At 40.1% G+C, this 27,513-nt stretch overlaps 2 protein-coding genes across 4 annotated transcripts in view; one reads left to right on the top strand and one right to left on the bottom strand.

Annotated features, from left to right (window-relative positions):
- Positions 1-1,902: 1,902 nt before the first annotated feature.
- c2cd4a (C2 calcium dependent domain containing 4A) lies at positions 1,903-6,260 on the bottom strand. Of its 2 annotated transcripts, XM_086209021.1 has the most exons (3): positions 6,233-6,260; positions 3,434-3,537; positions 1,903-3,352 (listed from the first exon to the last, which is right to left on the bottom strand). In XM_086209021.1, the coding sequence occupies exon 3, from the start codon at positions 3,331-3,333 to the stop codon at positions 2,008-2,010; it is 1,326 nt and encodes a 441-aa protein (XP_086065147.1). In that variant the 5' UTR covers positions 3,334-3,352; positions 3,434-3,537; positions 6,233-6,260; the 3' UTR covers positions 1,903-2,007. The 2 variants fall into 2 exon arrangements, with proteins under 2 accessions (XP_086065147.1, XP_086065146.1); XM_086209020.1 differs by lacking the exon at positions 6,233-6,260 and having other exon boundaries at positions 3,434-3,558.
- Positions 6,016-27,513, top strand: part of tln2b (talin 2b) — an 82,053-nt gene continuing 60,555 nt past the window's right edge. Inside the window, exon 1 of one of the 2 annotated variants that reach the window (XM_086209019.1) lies at positions 6,016-6,220. The gene's annotated coding sequence lies outside the window, so the exon portion shown is untranslated. The remainder of the gene's footprint in view (positions 6,221-27,513) is intronic. The other variant, XM_086209018.1, reaches the window with a different exon arrangement.

Raw genomic sequence — 27,513 nt, 5'->3', positions numbered from 1 at the left:
TCACAGCTGAGTCAACACTCAATACAAAAGTGTCCAACAGTATCAGCCTCCTCACAGGATCTGAGAACACATCATGTGTAAAGAGGTATTGTTGAGAAATGTACGTGTGTGGGATGGGATTCCTTTGTTCCGAAATAGGATCTACTTTATTACATTGAATATGAAAGCTCATGTATGAGGCCACGTCTTCTACAAACGCAAACCACTTGTTTCCGTTCAAATAACTAGGGTGGGATTGTAGCTCTCTGTGGCTCTGCTGAATCTGCAGATCAGACTGAACATGGATTGCGAGCAAAAGTGTTTCTCAGTCCAAACTGTAAGATCTAGTGGAATATTTGCATTATTAGGCACACGTCATTACAGCACTGAGCTGTAAAACCAATCCCCCAGCAGGGTTTTTATAACTGCAGCTTTGGCAGCAGTAACTATTTATATGTAGAGCACTTCCTGATGTGTACACTAAAACTACGCCCATACATACATATTATGTTGTTTACAACGCAGTAGCCAGTCCTCGATCAGAGTGTTTCGGAGCCCTGAGAAACCCATTAATCTTTAACTATAGCTATAGAGGCAGCAGCAGGTGCTTTTAAGCTTGATCTTTATTGCTGAAAGCAGCAAGATATACTTGCTCAGGATATACACAAGAGCTGCTGCACTTTTCACTTGAGTAAACATATGTAAATTGTATATTGAAATACTTTTTTTATGGGCCAAACTGTAGTTTATTTTACATTATTCATTCTAAGCATAATTCATATTTTTGTGAAGAGCTAGTTGCTTGGTAAATTGTGCATGTAATGTGCCTTTTTTTGACTTTCTAAAGAAAACGTTTTGTAGGTGTTGCTGGAAAATATTACGGACATATCACAGGACTTTTTTAGCCCTCAGTTTAGTCTTACAGACAGGAAGCAAAGCCTTAAGGTTGATTCTAACTCTTTGCTACTGAAGTCAGTTGACATGTGTGGACCAGGCTTGCAAATGTTCTTGAATTGAGGCCTTAAAATGTCATGTAGTGTGTAAGAAAAAATGTATGTGTAAGACTATTTAATGAATGAAAGCAACGTTGCTATATTGCTGTGTTGTATAGAAGATTTAAAGGGATAGTTCACTCAAAATAGAAAGTTGTTACTTCCACATTTCATGCCAAACTTTTTGTTTACATATCGTGATTTTAACATTCTTTTAACAAGTGTGTAATTTCCTTTGCTTTAAAGTACCCAGAGCCACAATTTGGCATGATAGCTGCGATGCCAATGAAGTTATTTACGAGATTAAAAACAGAGCATCAGTGACATTTTTCCCAACCTGGAAAATTCTTGCTTCAGGACACATGGGTTACTTTGCTAGCACAGTATTAAAGCACATTATGGCTTTATTATGTGTTGTCTTTGAAAATTCATCTCCACTCACTTCAGTTGAGGGGAGGTTACTCCAGTACCTTTACCTGTTAAAATCCAACAGTGTTTTGTAGATTAAAAAAAACATGTCACCTGACCTTCCATTTGTGTGAGGGCTAATAAATAGTGACTGAATTTTCATTTCTGGGTGAACTATTCCTTTAAAATTGTTGGGGGGGGGGGGGGTTGCGTTCAAAAAAGCAGATAACGCTTCCTTTTTGTTAACAGATTAAAATTATACATACTCAGTGGTTAAAAAAAACACTCTCCTCTAAGGTTTCTTGTTTCTAGTGATATGTTTAATCACTGGAAAGGTCAGGAAGAAAACAACAGGCTTAGAAGAAATACGAGAAGGGAGTTGCCTCACGCCATCTGATGCTGCAACCATGGTCCTGCTGCCATGTTAACACATTCAAAGGTTGGAAATGATTATATTGTCATTTTGTCGAATAACAGGAGAGGATTGAATTTTGATGCTGAAATGTATCAAACAATCCCAGTGATTTCCATAATTTAATCATTATAAAAAAAAACAACTCATTTCACCATACAAAAATGGAAATAAATAACATAATACATAAATACAGTATAAAGGTAAGAAAGAACATTAAAATGTCACAATGCTAGAAAGAGGCAGATCACAGTCACCTAGGAGGTAGTCTCTTTTCAGGGTGGACATTTTGTTCACCACTTTAAAGCGTAAGGCCCGCTGGTTGAGTTCTTCCTCTGAGATACCATCAAAGAAGAAATCCTCATTGAAGATGGGATTACGGCTCTTTCTGATGACTGTGCTGCGTTGCTTCTGGACTTTTCCAGGAACCAGAGAGAGGCTGACACTGCAGTTGATAATCTTGGGGTCTACAGAAAGAGGGTAAAGGCCTTCAGCACTGATCAGTCGAACTCGTAGTCTTTGGTTATCTGGGCAGTACTCTGCTGAAAGTCTCAGGCTGCCATCCTTCCCTATAGGGAGCATTCTTTCCTTCATTGCCCGCTCTCTGTGCAGAGTCAAGTCCATGGGGACGATAGTGGGTGGCGCCAGGCTGTAACTGCTGGGCAGCCCTTCAGCTAACCCCTCTGATGCCCTCCTCATGACATTGGGACTGTTGTCAGTGGAGCTGCCTTCATCTGTAGACAGGGAATTATTCCTGGACACCATTGCCTTCCTTAAGTTCCTTGACAACAGGAGTTCATGGCTCAGTGCTTTGAAGAGGGAAGATTTGGCTGGGCATCTAGTCAGGAGGGGCGAGCTATAAGGAGAGGATTCAGTAGAGGACGTTGTATCGCTGTCCAGAGTGCCCTGCCAGTTCAGGGTGTAGCCTCTTGGGGAAAGCCTGGATGTTAAAGCATTGAGGCTGAAGGAGGAAGGGGATGAAGAGGGGGAGGTGGAAGGGGAGATTTTTGAGCACATACTGGATCGACTCCTGGGCAGCAGCAGTGGAGAGGAGCCTGGATCGGAGTGGAAGAGTGACTCCTTCCTCCTGGTATGAGGACTCTCCAGTAAGGTGCAAAAGCCGTAGCAGGTCTGAGCTTTGGCCAGGTGCGGAAGGGATAGGGCGGCCTGGCTCTGGGGATCTGCATTGGTTGCCTCCTCATCACTGCAGCCGTCGCAGGGGCTCTCGTCCACACTCTCCACCTGGATGATGTGTGGGTTGAAGGGCTCATGGTGTGTCACCTCCATTTCAGGGATAACCCTCTCACAGGGAGACGCCTTGATCACGCGAGCAGTATTCTTTAACTCCTGCATGGATGGGATCGTTGGAGGGATGCAAAACTCTGGAATGTTGTCAGGGGTAATAACATTGGGGCAGAGGGAAATCCTTTTGGATTTGTCAGTTTTCTCTCCAAACATTATGTCACCAATTTTAAAGGTGAATTCAGCTGAAGGTATTGGCAGGTTAGAACTTGACACGCGGATCTTCTCCACCACCCACATGGGTAGAAATTTGGAATCTCTGTATAAAAAGATTTTCTTTAGTATACCCACAAACATCTGTTTAAAAATCTGCATTCAGTTTGTTTAGAGGTTTCCTTACCTTGTATTACAAAGTATGTTGAATCCAAAAGATTTCCCTCCAACTGAAATATCAAGATGTGAAATCCTCGATGTTCTCTCTTGTTAAGATCAGCACAGCTGTGGCTGTTTGAGAGATGGAGGCAGGTTAAATCAAGCTGGAAACCAGTGAATCTCGCGCACGCACGCACGCGCACACACACACACACACACACACACACACACACACACACACCCTACCCTCCTCACCCCCCTGTTGGAACAGGATCCTCCCTCTCTGCTCGGCCACTTGTTCCCATGGAAATATCCAAACCATAACAGAGCTCAATGGTTCCTGCAGTTGCAAGATAAGCTGACAAAATCAAAGGTGAACAGCTGTTTTGAAACAACTAGCCAGCTTTTCATTCACATATTTATTTTGCCATTTATTTCGATTTTGATGACGTTCTCTTTGTTTTTGAAGCATAAATAAGGAGATCTGATAAGAGTATTTCAAAACTCTCCGGGCCTCTGTTAGCTTTGCTGAGTTTAAAAGATCAACAGGCCCACAAGTGTTTCAGAGCAAACAATGCTAAAAGCTAATACCTTGCCAGCTGACATCCTTATTCCAGTAAGGATCCATGAGGGATTTTATTCACTCATGAGCGTTTTTATCTCTGAGCTTCAGTGTGAGATTTTTTTTTCCACAGTGTTACAACACCCTACAGTTCCAGCACGTCATGGTTCATTACACAATATTGATTAAAACATTAACACACCATTTCTGTAATTGTTGCATCATCACTTGAACTGGAAAATCACAGACGTAGCCTGTAATTCAGCCAGATGTGTTTATTATTTTAAGGATCTGTGCTCACATTTTTAATCTTCTGCTTGTGAACATGGGATATCTTCACAACAGAAGAATGGGTCTGTGGCTTGCAGGAAATTAGAAATGTGTCAGTTAATGCTTCACTAATTAAAATAAATGGGTGAAATATGAATATTTTGTCCTTTTTTTTAAAAGTGTAAGCCAGCTCCAGAATTTTCTGCTTATTATAGAGGCTTTCATTTGTCAAGGTGTTGTTTGATTGTTCCATCGTGCAGAGGAAATATCTGACGTACAAGCCTGATTTATTTGTATTTCACGATCCAGCTTCAGTGGAACATGTCAGCGCTACCCCCTTGTGGCGGGACAAGGAAAAGTTGTGACACGAGTGATAAAAGCTTGACAAAATGATGAGGATGATGAGGATGTGGCAGAGGAGGTTTGCAGTACAGCTTTCTCTTGTCAGAAAATGAACACAGTGACAGTTTCAGTATATTTGAAATGCAACTGACTATCCTTTGATAGTTTAATCTCTTGGCTGTCTGAAGCTCATGTACGTTCCAAAGGGAAAATGAAAGAGCTCTATTAGAAAGGTGCAAGGTTCAAGTGGAGTAACTTGGCTACCATTTGTTACCAGGCACAAAAGGACAGAATGATATCAGCACAAATAGTTTACCAAGAAAATGTTCCGAATGGGGGGAGCTTCGCAGAATTGTTTTCCTAAATGTTCTAATCATGACAGGAACTCAAGTGTGTCACTCAGGAAATGAATTTGTGAATTTGTGGCACACTGAAACGATTTAAAATGAAATGCAAATATGAACTCTGTTATCCATTTTTTCTGGGTAAGATTGTCTAGAAGAACGCTGATAAGAATGCATATGAAATGTTACATGAACTTTTATCAAAACAACAGGCATATATGTAAGGCTTCTGTAGCGTTACAACACACACACACACATATATATGTGTGTGTGTGTGTGTGTGCGTGTGTGTGTGTGTGTGTGTGTGTGTGTGTGTTTGTGTGGAGAGAGAGAGAGTTTTATATGAAAATACAGCTTGAATTCCAAAATCATGGTTTCTTTTTACTGTCAACATGACATTTCAGGACAAGGCCCCATATTTGCTGAAATATAGCTCGTATATGAAGGGTGTGTGTGCAGAGAAAAGGCTTTCATGACGATGTCAAATAATATTCATGCATATTCAGATGTACAGTAGATTGTTCTTGACTCCCAGTTATCGTCTTTACAAGCCTATTTCCACTAGGAGGCAGTATATCATAAATTTAGGGGGAAACCTTCCACCCACTTGGATGATAAACTGATGTGGAGATTCAAGTCTGACGATATTATAAGACAAATATAGAATTAAATAATGGAAACTCGATTTTTTTCCTCCGAATGGTTAATAACGTAAAACTGAGGTTTGAATTTAAAATGAAAAAACTCATCTTTTCGGTTCACTTACGTTGAACTGACTGGTTAAATTTGCTGTAGGTTAAATGGAATCATCACCCTCCATGTTCCGGTTTTGATGTCAAAGCGGGGTAAAGCGCAGCATTATGTTAATGTAGGCCTTCACCACTGCCCAAATTTGTAAAAAATTAAAATAAATAAATAAGCGATGCGTCCATATTTTCTGCGTGCATGCATAAAACGATTGCGGTATCACAGGATTACTGATCTGAATCAATAGTGCTGAGCCTTTAAATCTATCTTGATCTCGGTACATCTCTGTGATGATCAGATTGGGGGGGGCGGTGTGACGCCGCTTCCCCTTTTTCTTTTTTTCTTTTTTTTCGGCGCACACACAGTACGGTGGATGAGGAGGGGCTTGGTGCCGTGGAGCAGGCAGGCAGACAGGCTGGCTTGAGCTGCTGCTGACCCGCTTGTGGCGTGTGTATGTGTGTGAGTGTGTGTGTGCGTGTGCGTGTCGCCTGGTCAACATCCAAGTCAGCTCGCATGCATTGACGAAGAGAGAGAGAGAGACGGACATCAGGTAAGAACTCACCTTCACCTTCGATCAGCTGTTTTCTGTGTGTTTACGGTGCTCTTCATCCCACCCACCCACCCCCTCCAACCGAACGGGCTCACTACACGGGCTGCTCGGTGTTGGCTCAGCAAGAAGCGCTGGAAACATTTCAGCCTGCAGACGACCTAGTGAGATATGGTTCACTTCACCGGCGCCTTGCTCTGCTTTGGATCTACTCGATTGGGTACCTTATTTTAAGCCTGTCAGCGTGGTGTGTGACTGACTGCTTTTGATAGATGAGATGAATATTTCATTGACCTACTTGTTTGGCTCCTGCATGTTAAGTTGTTTCCCCAATTTTGCGCTTTGAAGTAGGCTAAACATGCAACTAATAATGCCCTCCACCTCCAGCATCCCTTGCAAAGAAATGTGCTGCACAGTAACTTGGACTTGACCTGAATGCTATCTGGATCAACATCAAAGCTGACATTGACGGTGGGAGACCGTGGTGGGCGTGTCTGGATGCAACCACTGATGGCTCACAGTGGGTTGACAAAAATGTGGGCACCATGAGAAAAGGATGGTCAAGTTTGCTTGGGTTTCTAAAGCTTGCAGTAATAACGGATGGCTCCAGTTCTGTTTTATGGATCCCAGTATAGGAACAATTCTTGTTCCCTGACAGCTGAGTGCTCGCAGGCTTCAGAGGTTTAGGCTGTGATGGTGCATGCTTCTCCATCCAAGGCATCAGCAGAGGATGTGAATCCTCTAATTGAAGGGCATGTCTTCTGAATCACAAGGTTGCTCTGCTGCATCATAGGGATGTTTATGCTTCTCTTGCGGAGAGAAAATAAGGTGTGCAAGTTGTGGTTTCACGCAGGTAAAGGGAGGGACTCTGACGTGGGGCGAAGGGGCCACAGTAAACTCCTTCATGGTTTTTCATGATCTTAAATGGTGTGGAACAGCATATGTTTGGCTGACTTGCTAAACCAAACTACCAAACCACGTACATGACCGCATTTCGATGTACTCATCCGCTCGGCTGCTACGGCTGCTGTTTGAGTAATGTCACCCCACCCTGTTACAGTACAGAACAAGTGAGACATCTTGGATATGAAGGGTCAGTTGAAGGATACTCATGCTGTGAGGTGGGTTTACGACTCACATCGACTTGTGTTCACCAAGCGATGCAACCAGAGCGGCGAATCTGGCTCAGACAGCTGTGATTCTGGATAACTTTGTACAGGAGAGGCACCTCTCTAGGGATTGGATCTCAACTGGGCGTAGCCATTTGAAAAACAAACTCCCCCAGTGGCGGCACAAGGCACCGGCAAATGCAGGATAAATGCATCCTCAGGAAATGGTATAGGCGCTCCTCGCTAACATGTTTAGATTAGAAATGATGCAATACATGAAAGCATTTGTCCATTCAACATGTTTATGTCGTTTGGTTTATATCACGCCAAACTAGAAAGCACTCAGTATGAACAATAGTATAAATCCATTCATAAATTTTCCTCCCCACCAGCCAAAGCTGAGGTCAAGATCGTACATCTATACATATTTTGATTAAATTCATGGAAGTCATGTATTTATGTATGATCATGATGATTTCTTGTGAGTGGCCTGGAACAGTCTTCAGGACCCAGAATCTACAGTTTGATCCAGATCAACCTCAAAATTTCAATCACATTTTTTTTTTTTTATATTTCCAAACTTTTCCCCAGTTTTCAACAAAATCCATTCATTGGTTTCTGAGTAAAAGTTCTAAGAATCAATAAATGCTCGATGGCTGCATGCTAGGTTAACATCCATCCATACATTCAGAACGTCACAGCCAGCCTTGAAATTTCCCTGTGAACTGACCTTAATACATACTTGTTTAAAGATCTATGACAATTGGCCCATTTTCCCCAGTTTTCTTTAGCTTGCTTTCAAAGAGGGCAAGCAACACAATCGCACATGCATTAGTGTCTAGGAAGAAGATTTGTTGAATGGCAGAATGTGCCAATGGAAAATAATCTTGAGATTACATACTGCCAGAAAGGTTTTATGAATTATAAATACCTTTTTATGATAATGGAATATAATGGAATTGAGCTGGACTGTCTGTAGGATTAATGTATTTATGTTTGGGCTATCCATAACAGATTTGCTGTGTGTGCATACATGTTTGTTTTTGTGTGTGCGTGTGGACGGACATAGCGTCTGCGCTAATAAATCTCTTTTTGTGGAAATTCAGAAGCGGTGTAAATCTCTGCAGTGGTATATTGCACCTGTTATTTGGCACTTTGCTTACCCTTGTTTTGCACAGAAGAAAAGACATTCCCAGTCCCAACACTATCGCCTCAGTACGGTAAACAGATATAATTAGATCATAGCCCCTCCGATGTCACAAGTCCACATGCAGCATGCGTCTGCCAGCAGCAACCGATAAAGGCCCACTGTTCCATCAAACAAAACACTAGGTGCTATTCACAAGACCCCACGGTTCTAAAAAAAATATATATATATATATATTTGCCCTGGAAAAATAAGGTTTTGAACTTAAAAAGTGGTGTACCTTCTGCATCTCTAATTCTCCAAGTTGTAAAATGTTAAAAACGTCAATTTCACTTCGCACTGGTAATTCAAACCAATCGCAATTTAAATGGTGCCTTTTTTCCCCACACACTGCCAGCTAGTGAAGAGGCCATTACCACTCTTATTTTAAATTATGAGGAGCTATTAAGGCTATTTCTATTAACACAACTTTAGTTCACACTTCCATCTTGCCACCTACGGTAGTTTCGTGAGGATCTTAAGACTCAAGTGTGGTTCTGAAATGCACTGTATTCTCTGATAAAGAGCTTTTAGTCATTTAGTCAGCACTTATACAGAGTCAATCCAGAGAGAAATACACAATCATCAAATGTTCCTTAAATAACCATTACCACGTCTTAAAATCCAGCTGAAACTGCATTCAGAGAGTTTCTAAACACTGTGATGCATTTCCAAGTGAAAGAGAGAAAGGCGGGTAACTGGAATTTGATTGAAATGCTGCAAAGTGTGATGGTATCCGCTGATGGGATGGCGGTATTCCTTAGGGAGTGAGATGAAGCCCATCTTGTGCTCTATAAGGGTGCATTTATACTGGATAATCTTTACTGTGCCCCAGCACAAACACACCCAAAGTCCTGATTTTTGGGTGTGTGTAATCATACCTTGCTCATGCGCGGTATGCTGTCTTGGTCCTGGTGTGGTTGGTAGAGTTGTACTTCAGCGTGGTACAGATACACGAGCAACAGACGCAATAACGTGGATGCCTAACGCACAACAAGCGAGAAAATTTCTAAAAGTTGTCCAGTTGTAGAGCGGGAGATGTTGAGGGTCAATGAGGCTGTGGGAATATTTCGCCACCTGTCGTTCACTTGCTTGTTGGATGTTGAATTACTGCAAAGTTACTCCCATCCAGTCCTGCACCCTATGGCTTATGAAATAAATCTCAAACCGCAAGGTTTCCAACTAAATATCAGGCTTGAGGGTATAGCTCAGTGACAACACAAGCGCACTCAGGCATAAAAAAGGAGCAGTGGGCCAGCTGGGGCGGGGGGACGATCGCTGCATCAGTACGATACAAGGCCCAGTCTGAGTGCACCTAAATACCTTTTGCCGCCACAGATCCTACTTTCCTCAACACAAATCAATTTGAGCCCGCAGGTTTGAAATCAGTGGGTACATGGCTTCACAAGCATATGCCCTTTCTTTCTTTTTTTTTACTTTAAGAAAAAAACAATTTCGATTTTGTCATACCCCCCCCCCCCCCCCCCCAAAGAACAACTTTCTCTAATTGTTTTGGCACATATTAGGGGTGGAACTGTTCAGCAGGCCCAGGTTTCAGTTTGTAAGGTGATTTTTGGGTCATGATTTTGGTCCATTTCCATTTGTATATTTCAAACAAGAAAAACCAAACAAAATTGTGCAATAAATGTGCTTTGACCCTGCTCCCTTTTTTTTATGATACAGCTCGATATGACACCCCTCACGTGCATTGTTCCGTAGGGGACCGATGTTTCAGACCAGGCCTCTGCCATCATTTTGCTCTCTTCATTAGAGAGTGATTGTCCTCTCAGCTGTTGCAGTTGCTCTGTCATCAAGAACAAAGTCCTGGTTGGAATTCCACAGGAAATGTTCAGTTGCAGGGTGGGAAGTAAGGATTTTTAGAGTCACTGGAGAGTGTGAGTGTCGAACCATATTTAATGCATGAGTGTGTAGGAGGTGGAAACTAAAACACACCCCATGCTGTTGCTGTGACCCAGCCTTTGTGTTTGGTGTTTACCATTGAAATAGATCTGTCCTGCATGTTTCCCACTGCTGGCTCATCTCCAGATCTTTTTTTTGATCAAACAAGAGCCATTCTCCCTCTTCCAACACCACATCAATCTGAATGCATGATTTCCTTTATATTTTCCAACAGATGAATGTTGGCTGCAGTCACTATGTGAGAATTATGATGTAAGTTGGTTGTTGTTTTTTTCATTAGCAAATAGATGACTAAGTCCCCAAAATAGCATCAGATTCAAAGTGAGGTTTCACTTGTAAGTAAAAACTCCACAGACTGATTGAAACACGTTGGCTATTTCGTCATAAATTCAGGATAGGCGTATCCAAAGGTCTCTGCAGTGTGTGGTGAATGTACTTATTTGACTTGGTCATTCATTTTAAATAATCAACCATAAAACAGTTACCTTTTTTGAACGAAAAGAAAGAAACCCTTCGCTGACACCGCGCATGCCCAACATCGCATCACGTGTTATTATAATTTTTGAGATCAAACACCCAAAGCGCAACTATTTTGAACACTCTCCTCAAAAAGCTGACAGTGTTTGCTGATGCTGTACTTACCAAGTATTTACTGTACCGTTTAAACTGATTCGGCTGTGCTAGTGATGCGTAAGCAGACTCCAGAAGTAGGTCAGTAGATGCAAGCATGGTGTGGTTCAGGTCAATGGCAGTTACACACCCTGTGGCACTTCTCATTGCAGGTCAAATGAGATGCCAGGTTGAGCTAGCAGACGACAGGTTGGACTGGACTGTAATTCACACAGAAGAGGGTCCTAAAGTGGGTTAGAAGCATAAAAGAAAACAGGCTTGATTTGAGGGTTCCCGGCGAAACAGATGTCAGCGACAGTAAATCGCTGTCTGCATACCTTTTTTTAAATTATTTTTTCTCCTTGGTTGCTCTCACAGTATCCACAAATATCTTAAGATGAATCAATTAAGTGGTTATTTAATTAAGAGGTTTTTTTTTTCCCCTTAGTCATGTGTGTGCGTGCGTGGATGAGTGTATGTTTTAGACCTTCAAAGAGCACTTTGAGAGTTGAGACTCGGGGTCAAATGTCAAGGTTAGAATTGGGTTCAATAGGCTGGGGATTAGGCACTTAGCTGTGATGGTTAAGCTGAGACGACAGAGTGATTTTTGTTCAATAAATTCCCCCACAAGGACAAAAGCGCAAACGAGTGAATGTGTGTTTTTGATGAAGGGCTATTTTGTTGAAGTTTAATGAAGCGGTGGGTAATAAAAGTGTCACTGTTTCAGCTTAATTTTTAAATAGTGTATGCAAGTAAATATTCCACTGCGCTTGTCAGCCATTAAGTGATTCATATAATTCTAGGGAGGTTAAAGTAAAACATTTCACAGACAAAATAACTGGAATGATCGGGAACATGGCCCTCTATCCCAGACGAGCTGAAGCAAAGTGATTATCAGCGCTACAGATCATGTGATATCTACCAAAGATCATGTGTGTGCCTTCTGTGAAAAGCAGAGCTGTTTTTAAGGGGCGACTGAACCAAAGCTCTTTTGTTTCTGACATGTTTCCATTACCAGTTTGAATGATCACTAACAAACAGCAGTCATGGATCCACGCTCTTCTGTTCAAGTCAGTTTTCCATTGTTTCCTTGTGAAAACTGCTGCTGTGGGTCTTTTGTAGTCACAGAATCCATAGAAAACAGTTAATTAACTGGTGGTCTTTGTTTAGTTATAATAGCTGTTCATGTCCAGTGAATACTCACCTGGTTGTAACCTGCTCTGTGTCTTTTCATGCTTTTGTTGGAAGCAGAGCTTCAAGAATCTATTACCAGTTCTGAAAAGACTTCCATTCATTAGATCTATTAGAAGCATAATTCCCCAACTGGACATGTTGGGACATGTTGCTCTATTATTTTGTTTTGAGTTTTTTTTCAACCAAATGTCACAAACAAAGCACATTTGAGATGATCTCACTAAGGGTGGGCTGGTTCTACCCCCTCCGTCATCATGCTGAGTGCTACTCTGGCAGGAGGTCTCCTAGGAACCCAACAGGAGTCAGAGGTCAATGACAGTGGGGCAGAGTTCTTAGTGATCGAGCCACACGTGATCGATCCACATCAATGATACATCACATCCAAATACAGCTGACTAGTAGGAGTCCTCCATCACAGTTTAGATGTTAATAACTTGATGGCATGTGAAACCTTTCAATACCTCGCTGACAAAAATCCCTGTATATTTCCTACAAAGTTAAGGGAGGTAAGCAATGTCATTCAGTAGGAGGGAGCAAAGGTTTGCTGCTCTGACTCATAAGTGAGGTGGAAAATAGAGTAAATGTATTGATATCGCTGTTGAACGGCACCGTAAATCTTATTTTAGGGAAAATTGACACAGAGGTAGTTTCACATCAAGGTTAATTTAGGGCTGTCAGGCCATGTTCTGCGTGTACTGCAGCTGTCTGGTTGTTTTTTCTTTGTTGGTTTTTTTTTTGGGTGACAGCCCAAGGGAGAGAAGAGCAGCAGTGAAATTATTGCCATCCTCTGCTCTTGATCCCCTGCAGGCTGCGAGGGCTGCTGACCGAGTGAGAACTACACTCTACATAGTGTCAGCACCTTGAATCTCAAAGAAGCACCGACTCTGACACGCTCTCGTAGAAGTGATTTCATGTCGGCCTGAAAAAGCAAGCGGCTGAACGCTGTAGTGTATGTGATTGTGTTACTTTAGCCCTGTGTATTCGGCTCATCAGCAGCACACTGACCTTGTGTTAAGGGCAAAGGGGATATCTGGTTATCCTCAGTGGATGGCAATAGCTAGAATTACAGTCAGGCTCTGTTTTTGGAGATGGAGAGATAACGTTTTCCTTGGAGCCAGTCGTATGATTTGTAGAGCTCCCCATCCATACACCTTGTTCTTGCCGGATCTCATTTTGGTTCTGAAAAATAGAACCCCCTCAAGTAATAGTACAAGGGATTCAGGATATTGGATTTGGGTTTTTTTTAGAACTTATTTGGCTGATAACCAATATTGACAGATGTCAATGTTATCTGTTAAAAAAAAAGCTTGTATCATATTCATATTTTGTAAATGCGAAGAAAAAAACACATCTGAACATTTGGAATTTGAAAAAGTTTACGTCCAACATATTTGAAATAACCCATAAACTGTACCTCTTTGTTTCCTCATAAGAAACAAAAAATAATACACAAAATAGAAGATGTTTGAGCAAATTTGGGCCGTTATAGCCCATCTTACAGATAACGACATATTTTTAAAGACCAGTATCTGCTGATACCGATGACACACTCATATTATTGTTTACTCTAAATAATAAAAATAAGCCCATATTAATCTATCCCTGATATGCTTAAATGAAATCCCTGGTTGATTAATAACTAATTATTTGGTTAAATGGAATGCTGGCTTTATTGTTTCTACAGTGTGATTGTCCCTTCACAGATTAATGTGGTTATGCAGATTTGCTTTTTAATTTCAATTAATCCGATTGAAGTTTTAACAATTGGTTAAATGAGTACGTCTGTTTGAGGGCTAAATGATAGTGATGGACCCTCACCTTGAATCGTCACCCGACGTAACGATCTGGTCCACTGTCGCTAATCTGCCTGTGTTCCAAGAACATTCAACGCTTCAAAAAAAACAGAGTCATAGAAAAGTGAGTTTTTATTAAAATAATTGGTTGGGGTTTTTTTGTTGTTGTTTTCTCATCCAAAAATGTTAAACATAACAGACTTACAGTGACCAAAACCAGAGGACTTTATTATTGTACAGCACAAGAGATTTTAAAAGACTTTTACATTGAACTTGATAGCTTGTAGGTGCAATATATAACACCCGTTGATTTTATAAGTGTTAGAGTCGTCCCGCTGGCTCATAAATATGCTGATCTATCCTTGTTATGTTGATGATCCTCTAGGTCGAGTACACCATAAATTCTGACTGGTGACTGCAGGAGTAAGGTCACTTGGCCTGATGGCACAAAATCATTAGCAAAGGGAGAGATTTAATTCAAGTCAGGAATTAATTATACCAAAAATCCTCATGTTTGCCACTGTAATGCTGTTTATTGGTATACGCTGTCCTTTGAGCTGAACGAGGGCTGAATATAAATGTCGACTTTCTCCTGAGCATGCATTGTCTGGTAAATCTTTATGAGTTGATTCAGTTTGTGTTCAATTTCCTGTGACCATGTCAGCAGTCACTAAAATGGTCAGAAATCAACATCCTCCATAGCCAATTCTAATAGAACAGCTTGTCTCCGTCTGTGCATTATCATGGCATCTACCCGGGCCTGTTTGTGACTTTTCATGACAGTACAACAATGGATTATCTTAGCATGGATCCTGTACACCTTTGTGTAAAATAACACTGAAAAGAACTGGTATTGCATTCTCAGTAGCAATATTAAGCAAAAGAGTAGCATGCATTCAGTTTCTGTAAAGTATCCCACACAAGTTATCATCACATCATCTGACCTCTATGGCGTAGAAAAGAAAGACGCTATAGGCTATAGCTGCTAGGACAAAAATAGCCTATCATATCATGTGTACGTTTGATTGTTTCCCTTCCATTATGCTCTCTAATTTCTTCCCCTTGGCTATTCTGTGGTGTCGACCTGCTAAGGAACATGTGCAGAACAGTTATTCAGCCCAGTAATCAGGCCATTATTTATTGTTCAAGATTTAATCTACAGTTGTGAATGATGGGATGCCCCGCCTTTTCAGAACAATATGGGTTCACAGGGTTCTCTGTAAGATGATGCGTTATCTTGAAAATCCCTTGAACGGCTTGTCACATCTCCTCATTATGCATGTGTATGTATGGTTGCATAGCTTCCAAGCTCAGAGAATACATCCTCCTCATGTGAAAGAATCACTATGGTGTAAACAATATTAATTGGACCAAGAAGCCTCGGACAAATAGCTGCGAATCGCATCAAATGGAGATGTTGTTAAATCTATAGGGAATATCCTCGGAAGACTTTGTATTTGAATTCATATTAACGGTTAAACTTGAAGCTTGTAAGCTGTGTAAGTTACACATTTTATACATTTCGATTTGGACACATAAGTCATCATCAGATTCTTTATGGAAGATGCAGAAAATGTTCGCTTTTTGTTCACACAGTCGTATAAAAATGACACGATGAGCCAGTAAATTGTCACAAGACCATTTTGACAAGCCTCAGCTTATGGATCGGACCAATCAGCAAACGTTGCACTTAACAATTCAATTTTTTAGTCAGTTCATCTAACAATTGCACAGCTTAGGAATTATTTATATTTGTCAGCATGTTCAAAGTTGAAGCTCTATGCACTTTTTTGAAACTGTATTGCTCTTATATTACTCATATAATTGTTGAGAAAGAAACTTTTCATGTTAGTGTAAAGGCAGCGCTGTTACCACTGGTATTAGTGCAACTGAGTACAGCTGCAAGTATCAGCATCGGTGAACCCCTAATCTATGATATAACCTTGTACCATGTGAAATTCTTCCTTGTCGAGTTCATAGCAAACATTTGTTCAATCATCTCCTCTTCATGTCACATCATAATGGTACCATGAAACTGCTGTGTTTTCTGACACAGCTGTACAGCAAAACTCTCTCTCTCTCCCTCACACACACACACACACACACACACACACACTCACATTTACACGTGTCACTTTTTCATCAACTTAGTTGGTGCAGGTGAAGGGAATTGGTGATTTGGATTAATGAAGATACTGTGCAGTCACAAAGAACTCATTTCCATGGCATTTGAGGATGACTTGGGGGGCTTAGCAGACATGGATCAGAGCATTTTCTGTCTTTTTCTGTCACATGAGCAAATACACACACACACACACACACACACACACACACACAGTTTTTCTCTCTCCTACATTTTTTTTGAATATGTGACTAATATACTGTGAATTTTAAGAAATGCTGCAGCTACCCACAGCTGAAGCACACATATTACTTTGCCTTGCGTGCTTTCACTGTTCAACAGACAAACCTGTGTCAGTGAATTACTGCGATCATGTCTGAATGTTTCCAACTGTTAACCACTGAAATACTCAAAAGTATTTTGTATCAGACTTACAATTATAAGCACATCTTACAACATCCACAAGTATCTGATGGTTTTGATTAATCTCTTTTTTTAATCAACCTTTTTTTAAATTTTGAAACATGTTAAAAAACATTCAACAAAAGAGAAAAAAAACAACCTTTTAACGCTTTTATTAGACGATTAAGAAATCCTAAATATGAATCATTGGCTGTGCAACACGTGATTTTTTTTCTTGTCAATGGATTGACCGCAAAAAAAGATTCATCATTCATCATAATTGTAAAAATTACACAACAATTACATTTAAAATGTTCACACCAAGGTCATCTGTCCATGATAATATGATATAATAAAATATAAGATTTGATAATAAATTCAGAATCATCTAATTAAAATCTAGTTAAAACATACCCTTTAGAGGCTGTCAGTAATATCACAATCTTTTCTTGTATATGAGTTGATACTCTTTTGTGTAGGTTGGGCATTTAGTTCTTCCTTTTGTAAGAAAAAAAGGAAGTCGTAAATGTCAGTTCAAATGACATGAATGAAACCAACATGAATACAAAATATACATCAACATACCTGATGCATGCTTTTAAAGTGTTTCATCGAAGATTTTGAACAATCACCGCCATGAAGCCCAGCCCAACAAGATCTACTAATAGAAGTGTTGAAGTTGCAGACTTTTCTTCACCTCAATGAAGACGTTGCATATAAGTTTAAAATGATACGGTGTTAATTTCTTTCCCCCGTTACCATCTGTTCAGTGCACTATATGACAGCTGTTGGCATCTCTCTGTTGAGTCTTCAGTTTCTTGTCCACCCACATCGGGCATGCCACCCCTGCTCTGCTATAACCATAAGATGACACCCTGTCCCACCAGTGTGGCCAGGCAGTATACCATAACAGTGACAGGTGTGAGCCTGCCGGGAGGGGTCAAGGGTCATTGTCGTAATAGTGGCTTGTAATCCTAGTTTTGAAAACCGTATAAAGGAGATGGCGTGAACCTTGGTTTTGTTGGTAATTGTCAGATTTGTATCTGCTGTGTTTAATTTATCGTCCTTCTTATCACAGCAGGATGCCTCAAAGATGTGGCTGGATTGAAGATTGGTGGAAAGATATATGTCCAAGCACAAGTGGTGATTGAGATTTAAAAAAAAAAAAAAGATCCCGATGATTGCTCTAGCCCACTGGCAGCATATAGCTGTTTTCTCCATATCATAGACAAATTCTAATAAAATTCCTTAAATCGTTGTGAAATAATTGGAAAAGAAGAGCTGGGAATTCTGGGAATCATCTTCATAGTATTCTGGATGTGTAATTTAGATAAAACTCTTTTTACTATATGATTATTGATTGAAACATTTGAGATATTTGAAATATTTAGATGAAATTTGTTTCGGTCAATCTAATGAAAGGGATGAGTACGAAGCTCCTGGCAATGGAAGGCATTGTGTTCTGGATCACTCATCTTTTGAAATATTTTGGTAGCTGGTAAGAAAGAGATGGGTCAGAAAATTGGAGCAGCACGAGCAGTTTTGAGTTCCTTCTGCCACACAGTTGTCATGAAAAGAGAGCGGATCCATAGCAAAGCTCTCAATCTGTCCATCAGTGTTTGTTCCTGCTCTCACCTTTCATAGAAACAATGGTTCATGACCAAAACAAAGAATACGAGTGGCCAAAATGGGTTTCCTCAGGCGCGTGGCTTTGGCGAGTCATCCATGAGGGACTCAGAGTAGAGCTGCTGCTCCTTTCCATCAAAAGGAGCCAGTTGAGTTGGTTCAGGTCTCTAGTTAGGATGCCACCTGGGTTCCTCCTCAGGGAGGTGTTCCAGGCATGTCCACCTGTGAAGAGGCTTCGGGGCAGAGTGAGAAGCCAGTAGAGTGACTACATGCTGGCCAGGGAACGCCTCAGGACCCCCAGGTCTGAGCTGGTGGATGTGGACAGGGAAGTTAGAGGTTCCCTGCTGGATCTTCAACCACTAACTTTAGATAAGCGGTTGAGGATGAATGGATGGATGTGCCTCTTCTGTACCCACGTTGCCTCCTTGGTGTAACTATGTGCTCTCTGAGTGCTTCCCTGCTGATTTTATTATTTAATGACTTTTATTTTGAGATCTACTACTATGTGAAGACTTCCTACTGGGAAACAGGTACTGTATTAATATACTTATTTGATTTCTTTGTCTGCCTGAGAGAAGGCTGTCACAAATTACCGGAGCCTCATGGAGCAAGGCAGAGGGCCTGAGCCACAATAAAAAAGTGGTATGCGATAAGTCAAATAAGTACATGCAGTGAGGAAATTGATTTTTAAAAAAATAAGAAAAAGGGGGGACGCGAACATTAAATTCTAAATGAAATGATTCTCTTCTAGTCTTCATTGAAAATTGAGTAATAAGGATTATCAATGAAACATTTTATCAACATTCAGCTACATAGTCATCCCCTACCCGAACCTTCAGAAATTCCCCTTAGAAAGGACAGTGGTGGAGGCCGTGCTCTGAAAAGACTATCTGTATGCAGCTTCTGTGTGTGACAGCATCCTGGACACATGGCACAAGCTCAGAGGCATCGCCTAGAATGTGGCTGTCTTGTCACGTAAGGCGGCTTACTCCGCTCTCTTTTAGCCTCTGCCTGCAGGCCCTCCTCATTCAGCTACTCTTTGTGTCGATAAGATTTTTTTTCCCAAAAAATTGCTATGGGTTTTAAAGAGGGACTGCTCGGTGCGCTGCTATTCCTGAATCTATTCCCAACAGTTGTTTTTTTCATGAGTACGGCTACCCTTAAATCATACCAACAGCACTAATGATGTGCTGCCAATATCTTCTGAGCACAAACCAGGCCTGTGCATCCTGGATGTCTCAAGGAGATGGATCTGTCTGCTTCCCTTTGGTGCAGAACCGTGGGACTAATTGAATTACACAGCCCCCCCCTCCTTAGCTTCTCAGTCCCAAGGGAGTGCACAACTAATCATTTGGAATGTCTGTTTTTTTGAGTAGGTGTAGCTATATCAATGGTTCTCCTGTTAGCAACCAACAGCAGAGCTTCTGTTGTTTATAAGGTTGACAACCTATTAACCTTTAAAGGCTGTGGTCAGGTATACTCCACAAACTTTTATTGGTCCCTAGAAGAAGTGTTCAGTACGTTGGCTGATCATTTCTCCCGAGAGCTCGATATTTAACACGTAACAAAGCAAAAGAATTTACTGGACAGATTATTTACTTCATGTCACGGTAGGGATATCACTTTTTTGAACTCTGAACAAAGATTAAGAGCTAAAATTATAGTGCATATGCAGTAACGTGTACATACACTGAGCCACCACTGACTGTCATAAGCATGTACAGCGCATGTCAGTATAATCTTTATATTTTCCCATGTGATGTCATACAAGTGCTTTTTTTGTCTTGAGATTGCACCAACCAAAGCCCTCAGAAAGAGCGCCAACTTCTCATAATGGCCAAACCCTGGAATTACAGGTATGGCATCCATCACGTAATTCAAGTTGACCCCAAAATATTTTTCCACCACTTTTCAATCACTTATTTAACTATCATAATTTCATCTGTTTGGTTTGATAGCATTTGGAAAATTTTGAAGGGCCACAAAATTATATTATTTTATCTTTTGTCTTTCGAGTATGTTAAAGGCTGAAACTCAAGTGCACTTTCTCTCCAAGTTGCAGTGCCAGAGTCAAACCTTTTCTTTTTTTTAGTTTCATGTACTGTACTTCTGAACAGCTTTCCTAGAAATAAATTCTGCTAAAAAGGCTGTATCCAGTTCTTTTTAGGCGTCTGAGGTCTTGAGAAGGCAGTCGAACGAGGTATAGCTGACACTGATACCTCAGGTGGCTGGCAAACTAGCAGGCATGCTTTTTGTGAAGTTGGCCAAAAGCTTTGTAGCTAATGTTGTGATTTACTGTGTAGAACTACAAATGCTTGTACCTGCAAATTGCTTCTCAGATGTTTTTTGGCCAAAACAAGGTCCTCCATTTTTTTTAGCTTGGTAAGGATTGACTGGTCAATGGGGCCACAAATACCGAAAGTGAATTTTAAGAATTCGCTCTGCTGGATCACAAGGCACAGTCCCTCAAATCATCTATTACTCTTCGATATATCATATTTTACTACATCCCAACAAAGGTATGAACTGGGATGGAATATTTCATAGTGAAAATGACTAGAACATGCTTAAATCCAAGAACCTGCCCTTCATCTGTGTGCCTTCATCTGTGTGTGCTAATGACCAACTATCAGGATTCCCAATCTCACAATTCTTCCTCTGGCAAAAGAGCAAGGCAAAGGTTTTCACTAAAAAAAAAAGCATTAAACAGTTTATTTAACTATTCTGGCTGATATAAAGCATGTCTACTAACATTCATTCTGGCTGATATAAAGCATTCCAACAAAGGTCCGTTGTGAGAATTATATCCTATTTTATGAGAGAGTACAAGGAGGGAAAAAGGCAAACACATTGAATGTGTGGTGAAAATGAATGCTCTATAATTATAATTGATTTTTTTTTGTAATGTATGCCTTATGATTAACATCTCTGGAGGCCGTATATTGTTTACATGAGATAGATTTTCCATTTGCTTCACTTTTCTTTATGAGATTCCATTCATGAGAAGTGTACAAGAGCAGGCGCCGGTAGTATTTCGTACGACATAACTCTGGGTTTAAATTGCAAGAATGCTGAATGTTACAGGAAAGTCTTGTTAAAGCTGTAGTGAAACTGAGGACACTGGGTAGGACATCATCTGCTATTATGAATCCTTCCGTCTGTGTGAGGTGCTTTGGTTGTCGCCCCTTCATAAATCAGATTTACCGCTACATCTGTAGTGCTCATGCTAATGAAGTAACACCCAGTAAAGAGGCCCAGCATTGATTTCATTTTCTGCCTCCCTGGCTGCTCCCTGGGTGGGTAGATGGAGATTACATGACGATGTCATATAACAGGAAAGATTAAAGAATCTGTATCCAACCGGAGTGTCACAGCTGTGTGCTCAGCCTCACAATTAGATGCAAGAGTTTAAGAGAAAGCAGAGATGGTCTTCAGTGCCAGTAGCTTTCTCTTTCTTTCTCTCTCTCTCTCTCTCTCTTTCTTTTTCTCTCTCTTCCTACAGATCTTTGGAGCGTAACTTTTTGTCTTGTTAACCCAAGATGGATGTGGAGGCTGGCAGGTTCTTTCTCTCTCTCACATATCTCCAATGAGTTGGATGATACTACCCCTGTCAGAGATCGGCAGAGAGGCAGCGATGAAATGGATAGGTTGTTATTATAGAACAGAGGAGGGCACAATTCATTGCCTGCATGCATGCTTGCCTGCCTTCATACCAATGTGCTCATCCAGTGCCTGCAGTCTGTCTTTCCAATCAGTGGCAGGATAACAAAGCCGGGACAGAACACAATATAGCGCCGTCGCTAACTGCGCAAACTCCAACCAATTCAGTGCTTTTGTCTCATACTCAACTGATGAACACACAATTTGGGTGTCATTAATTATCAAAAAATGATACACTACACAGCAACAGTATGTGCATAATGACTACAGTGTGTCGCACTCAAACAGCAGAATGACTCATTCATACCTATGCATTCTTTATCTTTGGCGTTTTAAGATACTTCACACAGGCATGTTTATAAAAGACATTTCTCAAGCATGACATCACTACATTGCACTGATAGCTGAAATGAAATACTTCCTCATACACTCTGATAAGTACTGTTTCATGCTGTGACTGTGTAGACTGTGTAAAATGAGTGGACATTTCCTCTCTGGTCTGAAAAGTGAAGCCAGTGGAAAAGTGCCTTAAATCTGCATTCTTTCTAATGGCCAGCAGGGGGCCACGACTCAGAAAAGAACCCTCCTTCTCACTTGATTTATTATATCCAAAACAATGTTCCAGTCCTAATTTTCACATACAGTTTTAGTTATAATTTCTTTTATATATTAAATTTATGGTTTAAATTTCAAAAGAATTATCCCAGGGGCATTTAGGGTCTGTTTCATTTGGGTCAGTTAATAAGCGGGAGTAACATTTATAAATAAATTGACCTCAAAGATTAATCAATTTTGAAATTAACTGACATAGTTAATTTGATTAATTACACTTGTGTTTGTCCTGCTATGAACTGTTAAAAATACATGCTGTGAAAATTGAGGAAACTGATATTCAGCTCAGGTTCCTAACAATCTGTTTGATGTGTTGGGTGTGTGGTTTATAGATGCAAGGGCATTTTTTTAAGTGATTAGAGTTTTTACTCGTAATTCAAACTCTGCCTTCTCTGAGACAGATATTTGCTTCTCCGAATGATAAATTGTCAAAAGCTGCCAAAAACTGTTAATGAAAATAAGATGTATTCTGAAAAGGCTTTTCATGTCACGAGCACCGTGTGAGGGAGCGGCGTTAAATGTGGTATTGGCATTTCATCATTGTAACTGCAGAGGCAGAAATATTATGCATTGAAGTTATTAGCTCGCTGCTTGCTAGCTTGCAGAGTGCCCTCACTTAACTAATTAGAGGTCTGTGTCAGCATTAATGATGGTGGCAGAATTTATTCAGGCGATTAGTGGATCTCAGAAAGCACGACACTCTGCTGGGCTCTACAGTTGTTGGGTCACTCATAACTGACAGCAATCAGCTCCAGTCAGCCCCGAGACTGACCTTAAGCGCAGAATTAGTTTTGTTGCGTGTGATGTCAAGAAAATATAAAAACACTGAAAGTGCGATAGATTTCTAATAGCCAGAAATCAGGTGCAGGTGCTTGGAAGAGGCTACGAAAGAGACCTTAAAACAGTAAAATATCACTGCATTATCCGGGTTATTTGGACCCTCGTTGTTTACACTGTTGAGATTATACCGTACACGCACACACAAAAAAGATCCAACATCTGTTGATGTTTTTGCTGTGAGATCATATATTTGATGGAGAAAATGAAATGTATCCTATAATGGGTTTTAGGAGGAGGCAAGACAGCCAAACAGCCATCTGTATGGTGGTGCTTAATGCACCACTCAGCCTAATGCTAATGCTAATGTTAAAATGCTAACATGCGGCTATTAAGCTGGTTTAATGGGAACCAAATTCCCCATCCTAGACAATGTTTCATGACAAAATACTTAGAGTATGTTGGCGCGGGATAAAAAATACAATCTCAGTATGATATGATATGATATAAAACATCTCCATACTGAACTGTAACCACAGAAAGGACTTCCTCACAGAGGTGTATGTGCCATGCTTTACTTTCATCTTAAATGTATTAATTATTTATGTACTGTATATTTGCATGTGTTTATTGAATTCATTCCTACTTAATAATGAACAATGTTAGATTGAATCCAGGCATGGATAAATGAATATACTCTTAAACAATAAACTCTACCGTAAACAGAATGTCATCATTTTCAGGTTCATCGTACATTTTCCTTCAGAAGTGCTTCCAAGATAAAAGTGGTCTCTGTTACAATTTCATTTGTTGTGGCGGAAAAGCATTAGTCAAAGAGGACAAACTAAGGTGTTCAGAACAACACAAGGTAATTTTTCAGAGCTGAGCTAAAAATGAACCTGCCTGTAGACATGATAAAGCAAGCTGAGATTAGCATGACAGTTGTGGCAGGTACATGTTTTATTTCTGTGCTGTCTGTAAGGTTGCGTGTCACCAGAGATGATTTTAGCAACAGATCAGAGGGTTCAGGCTTATTATGTATTCAAAGTATATGCAACTGTGATATTTAAGGAAACATAAATGTAAATAAGCCAGTTATGCAGCCCTGATCTGAGGGGTAGAGGGACTTTTTTCTGCAAACATCCTTGCTTTGTGGAGTGTACACTGTACACCAGGGATCCTTTTCATCCCCTCAGGATATGTGTCATTTACTGAAACACTGAGTTGACCTCAGGTAAAGCTTATTTTATCCAATAGGTTTCATTTTCAGCAACCTTGAGATGAAGTCCTGCAAGCTGGTTTTGTGTTACTGTATATACATTAGGAAAGCTTCAACACCCTTTCATGGATCTGCCACTCTGGAGGATTTCAGAACTATTCTTTCCACTTTGGGAGGATAAAGAATAAAGCTAGATAATTCTAACATTGTGGAAATTCAAGATTTCTGTGTACAAATGGTAGTCAGCTGGTAAAATCTCTTTGCATCTGATAGTGCCTTTAGGAAATACTTAATACCTGGTACTAAGCGTGAAACGTCTGAATTACTGTGCTCAAAATGATTTTTAATCACCACAGTTTGCCATAAAAAAAAAAGTGCTTCAGGCAGGAAAATCTCAATATTTTTTAGATTTTTAGAACATGCAGTCTTTCTGTTGTCCTTTCGTTCACCAGATGTCTTTGAGACAAGACACAGAATTGCACAACTTGGCAGGCAGGGACATAATTACCCATCTAAATAATTGCACATCTTTTCCTCCGATCCTGGAAGATTATTAATGCTCTTAACAATCTATGTTTATTATCAAAAGAAAACATGTCAAAACCCCGGTAATAATGTTGAGATCGTGCAGTATTGTGCTACATCTGTATTCAGTGACTGTAGAGGACGTCCGGTCCTCCACTGCTATTTAAATTCTATGTCCCTTTTGTAAAATTGTCATGCACAGTGACTCTGAAAAGGCCTACTGCCTTAAGCTTACAGTCTTTATCCATCTCTTCTATGGTATGCCCACGTGTTTTTATAGATGGATGCACACTTGAATTAAGTTATCTTGGAATGTATTCATGAATATTAAAATAGCTTCTAGCCATAGACTTTAATTATACACATACAATAATATGTTCTGCATTTCAGGCAGTTTAGTTTATTGTGAGTACAGAATTTGCTTGTCACAAATACTTTTCAAATTATATATTAAATATAAACCTTGCATATTTTACCACATTTGCATCATGGGTGAGCTGATTTGTGCCATGGTGGCATTTTGATGAACTCATAACTTCTGAGTTTATGTGACTTAGATTCAATAAATCTTTAGCATTTATCAGTATGCAGACATAGATTTTGACTCTGTGACTAGATAGCGACTGAAGGTGATTGATTTTTATAGTGATGCTTTTTGAAGGAGGCACAGTATGTGCTGAATGTGAATGCTTTGTGCAGAAACTCTGGTATGAAAATCGTAAGTATCATCGACCATAGACTATTTAATGGGTGGAATGAGGAAATTTTGACATCGCCCACTGGTTTGCAGATTCCTGTTTTGAAGAATTGAATTCTGTGATGGTCGATGCTATCTTGTTTTGTTTGTTTGTTCGTTCGTTCGTTTGTTCAGTTGTTCTTTTTTGGAAATGACCATATTTGGTTGTGATGATGGAGCAAGGACCGTAACAGGCCACTGTGCACATGTCAATCCCAAGCCATGCATGTCCTGTTTCACCTTCTATTTACTCTAAACGAACCCATACATGGGGATATGTGCATAGTAACAAAATCAAGAAGACACGAAGAAAATACCAGTCTGTATTAATGCGTGACTTCATTATGTGTTGCTTTTTAAAAAAAATGTGTCGGTACTTGGCCTTAGTTACATGGCTGTGTGACCAAAAGTATGTCTGTAGTGTTGTCATTGCTACGTGACAACAGTGTAGACTTATAACTGCTGTGGCACAATGCAGACATAGAGTTGATGCACATCAATTCCACCTTGTCCACAATGTGGGTTGTAATGACAGAGTGGCTTTGTTTTTTTCTAACTCGGAAAACAAAGACTGCGAGCTGAAGGTTAGTTTTCTATAAAAGTACTAAATAAAGAAATAATATTTGTTATATATGTCAATCTCTGTGTATGGAAGGTCTCTGTGGTCATGCTGCAATTTCATATAGATTAAGCCAACCGGTGAAGAGATGAGTGGATGGAGATTTCCTCATCTTGATAGTAAACTAGTAAGATTGAACCGCACTTCCCAAAAAAATAACATTATGCTGCGTTGAGGAATACTTGAAAATGTTTGTTGAGATTAAAAAGTGAAGTGAGAAGTAAGTAGGGTCATTTCCTCAAAACACTTTACTTCTCCTCACTCATTAATCTGGAGGTTGTGTCCTCTCATTATACAGTCAGGGCTGAATAATGTGGGTACTTATTTTTAAAATCATGTGATTATTTTGATAGACATTGCAATTGCGAAGTCACTTGTGATTTAGGTAAAGTGTAATTTCTGTATTTTAGATTCAATGAAGAAAAAAAATGAATACATAAATAATAAAACGATGCTGTTTTTGCACAAGTCTCTTCCAAGCAAGCACGTTTGCTTACATCTAGAGAATAGGATTTGTTGTTACAGTCCCATTTGGACTGATTATCTGTTTTCTACATTTAGTTTTTTCAGTTTTTAGACTCTCTTAGTTTCAGTCTTTGCTTTTTATTTTTTTAGTTTGTTGCTTTTTTTGGAATCAGTTTACAATCCTTCATGTTTTATTTTGAAAGTATTTCCCTCTGGTCTTGGTTTGCTTCTTCCCTTAAACCATTGTATTTTTTGCCCTCAATCTTATATGATCACCCGTGTCTTATTAGTTCATCGGTTGTGTGCTCAGTTCTTTAACCCACTCAGCTCCCTGCCTGCACTCCTGCTCTGTCTCTTGTTGTGTAATTGGTTTTACCACCAACGCTGGGATGCGCTCAGTGCCGTTTGTCCGTCTGTTAGCAGAATAACTAAAGTTGCAGCAGATTTTCGTGAAATTTGGGAGGATGATAAAAATTAATTTTAATTTTGGAATTGATCCAGAACCAGGTCCAGATCTGATGATATCACATCACCTTGGAGGAGGTATGCGCTATCCGAGTGCCCTGTAGTATTTCCTTGCTTTCTGTCAGTCTTTGTCAGATTGTCTGTTGCTTCTTGTCATGTCTGATTAGTCCAGTTTGTCAGTTCCTGAGACCTTGTTTTCACTTTGTTAGTAAGAATGAAGCTATCATCTCTTTAGTCCCTGTCCGTCTCTGTAGCTG

Source organism: Aulostomus chinensis, chromosome 7 (genome assembly GCF_037954235.1).
Source record: "Aulostomus chinensis isolate RoL2024-O1b breed Wild chromosome 7, RoL_Achi_v1.0, whole genome shotgun sequence".
NCBI classification, from domain to species: domain Eukaryota; kingdom Metazoa; phylum Chordata; class Actinopteri; order Syngnathiformes; family Aulostomidae; genus Aulostomus; species Aulostomus chinensis.
Note: the sequence above shows the minus strand (reverse complement) of the source record. Positions and strands in the feature narration are given on the sequence as shown.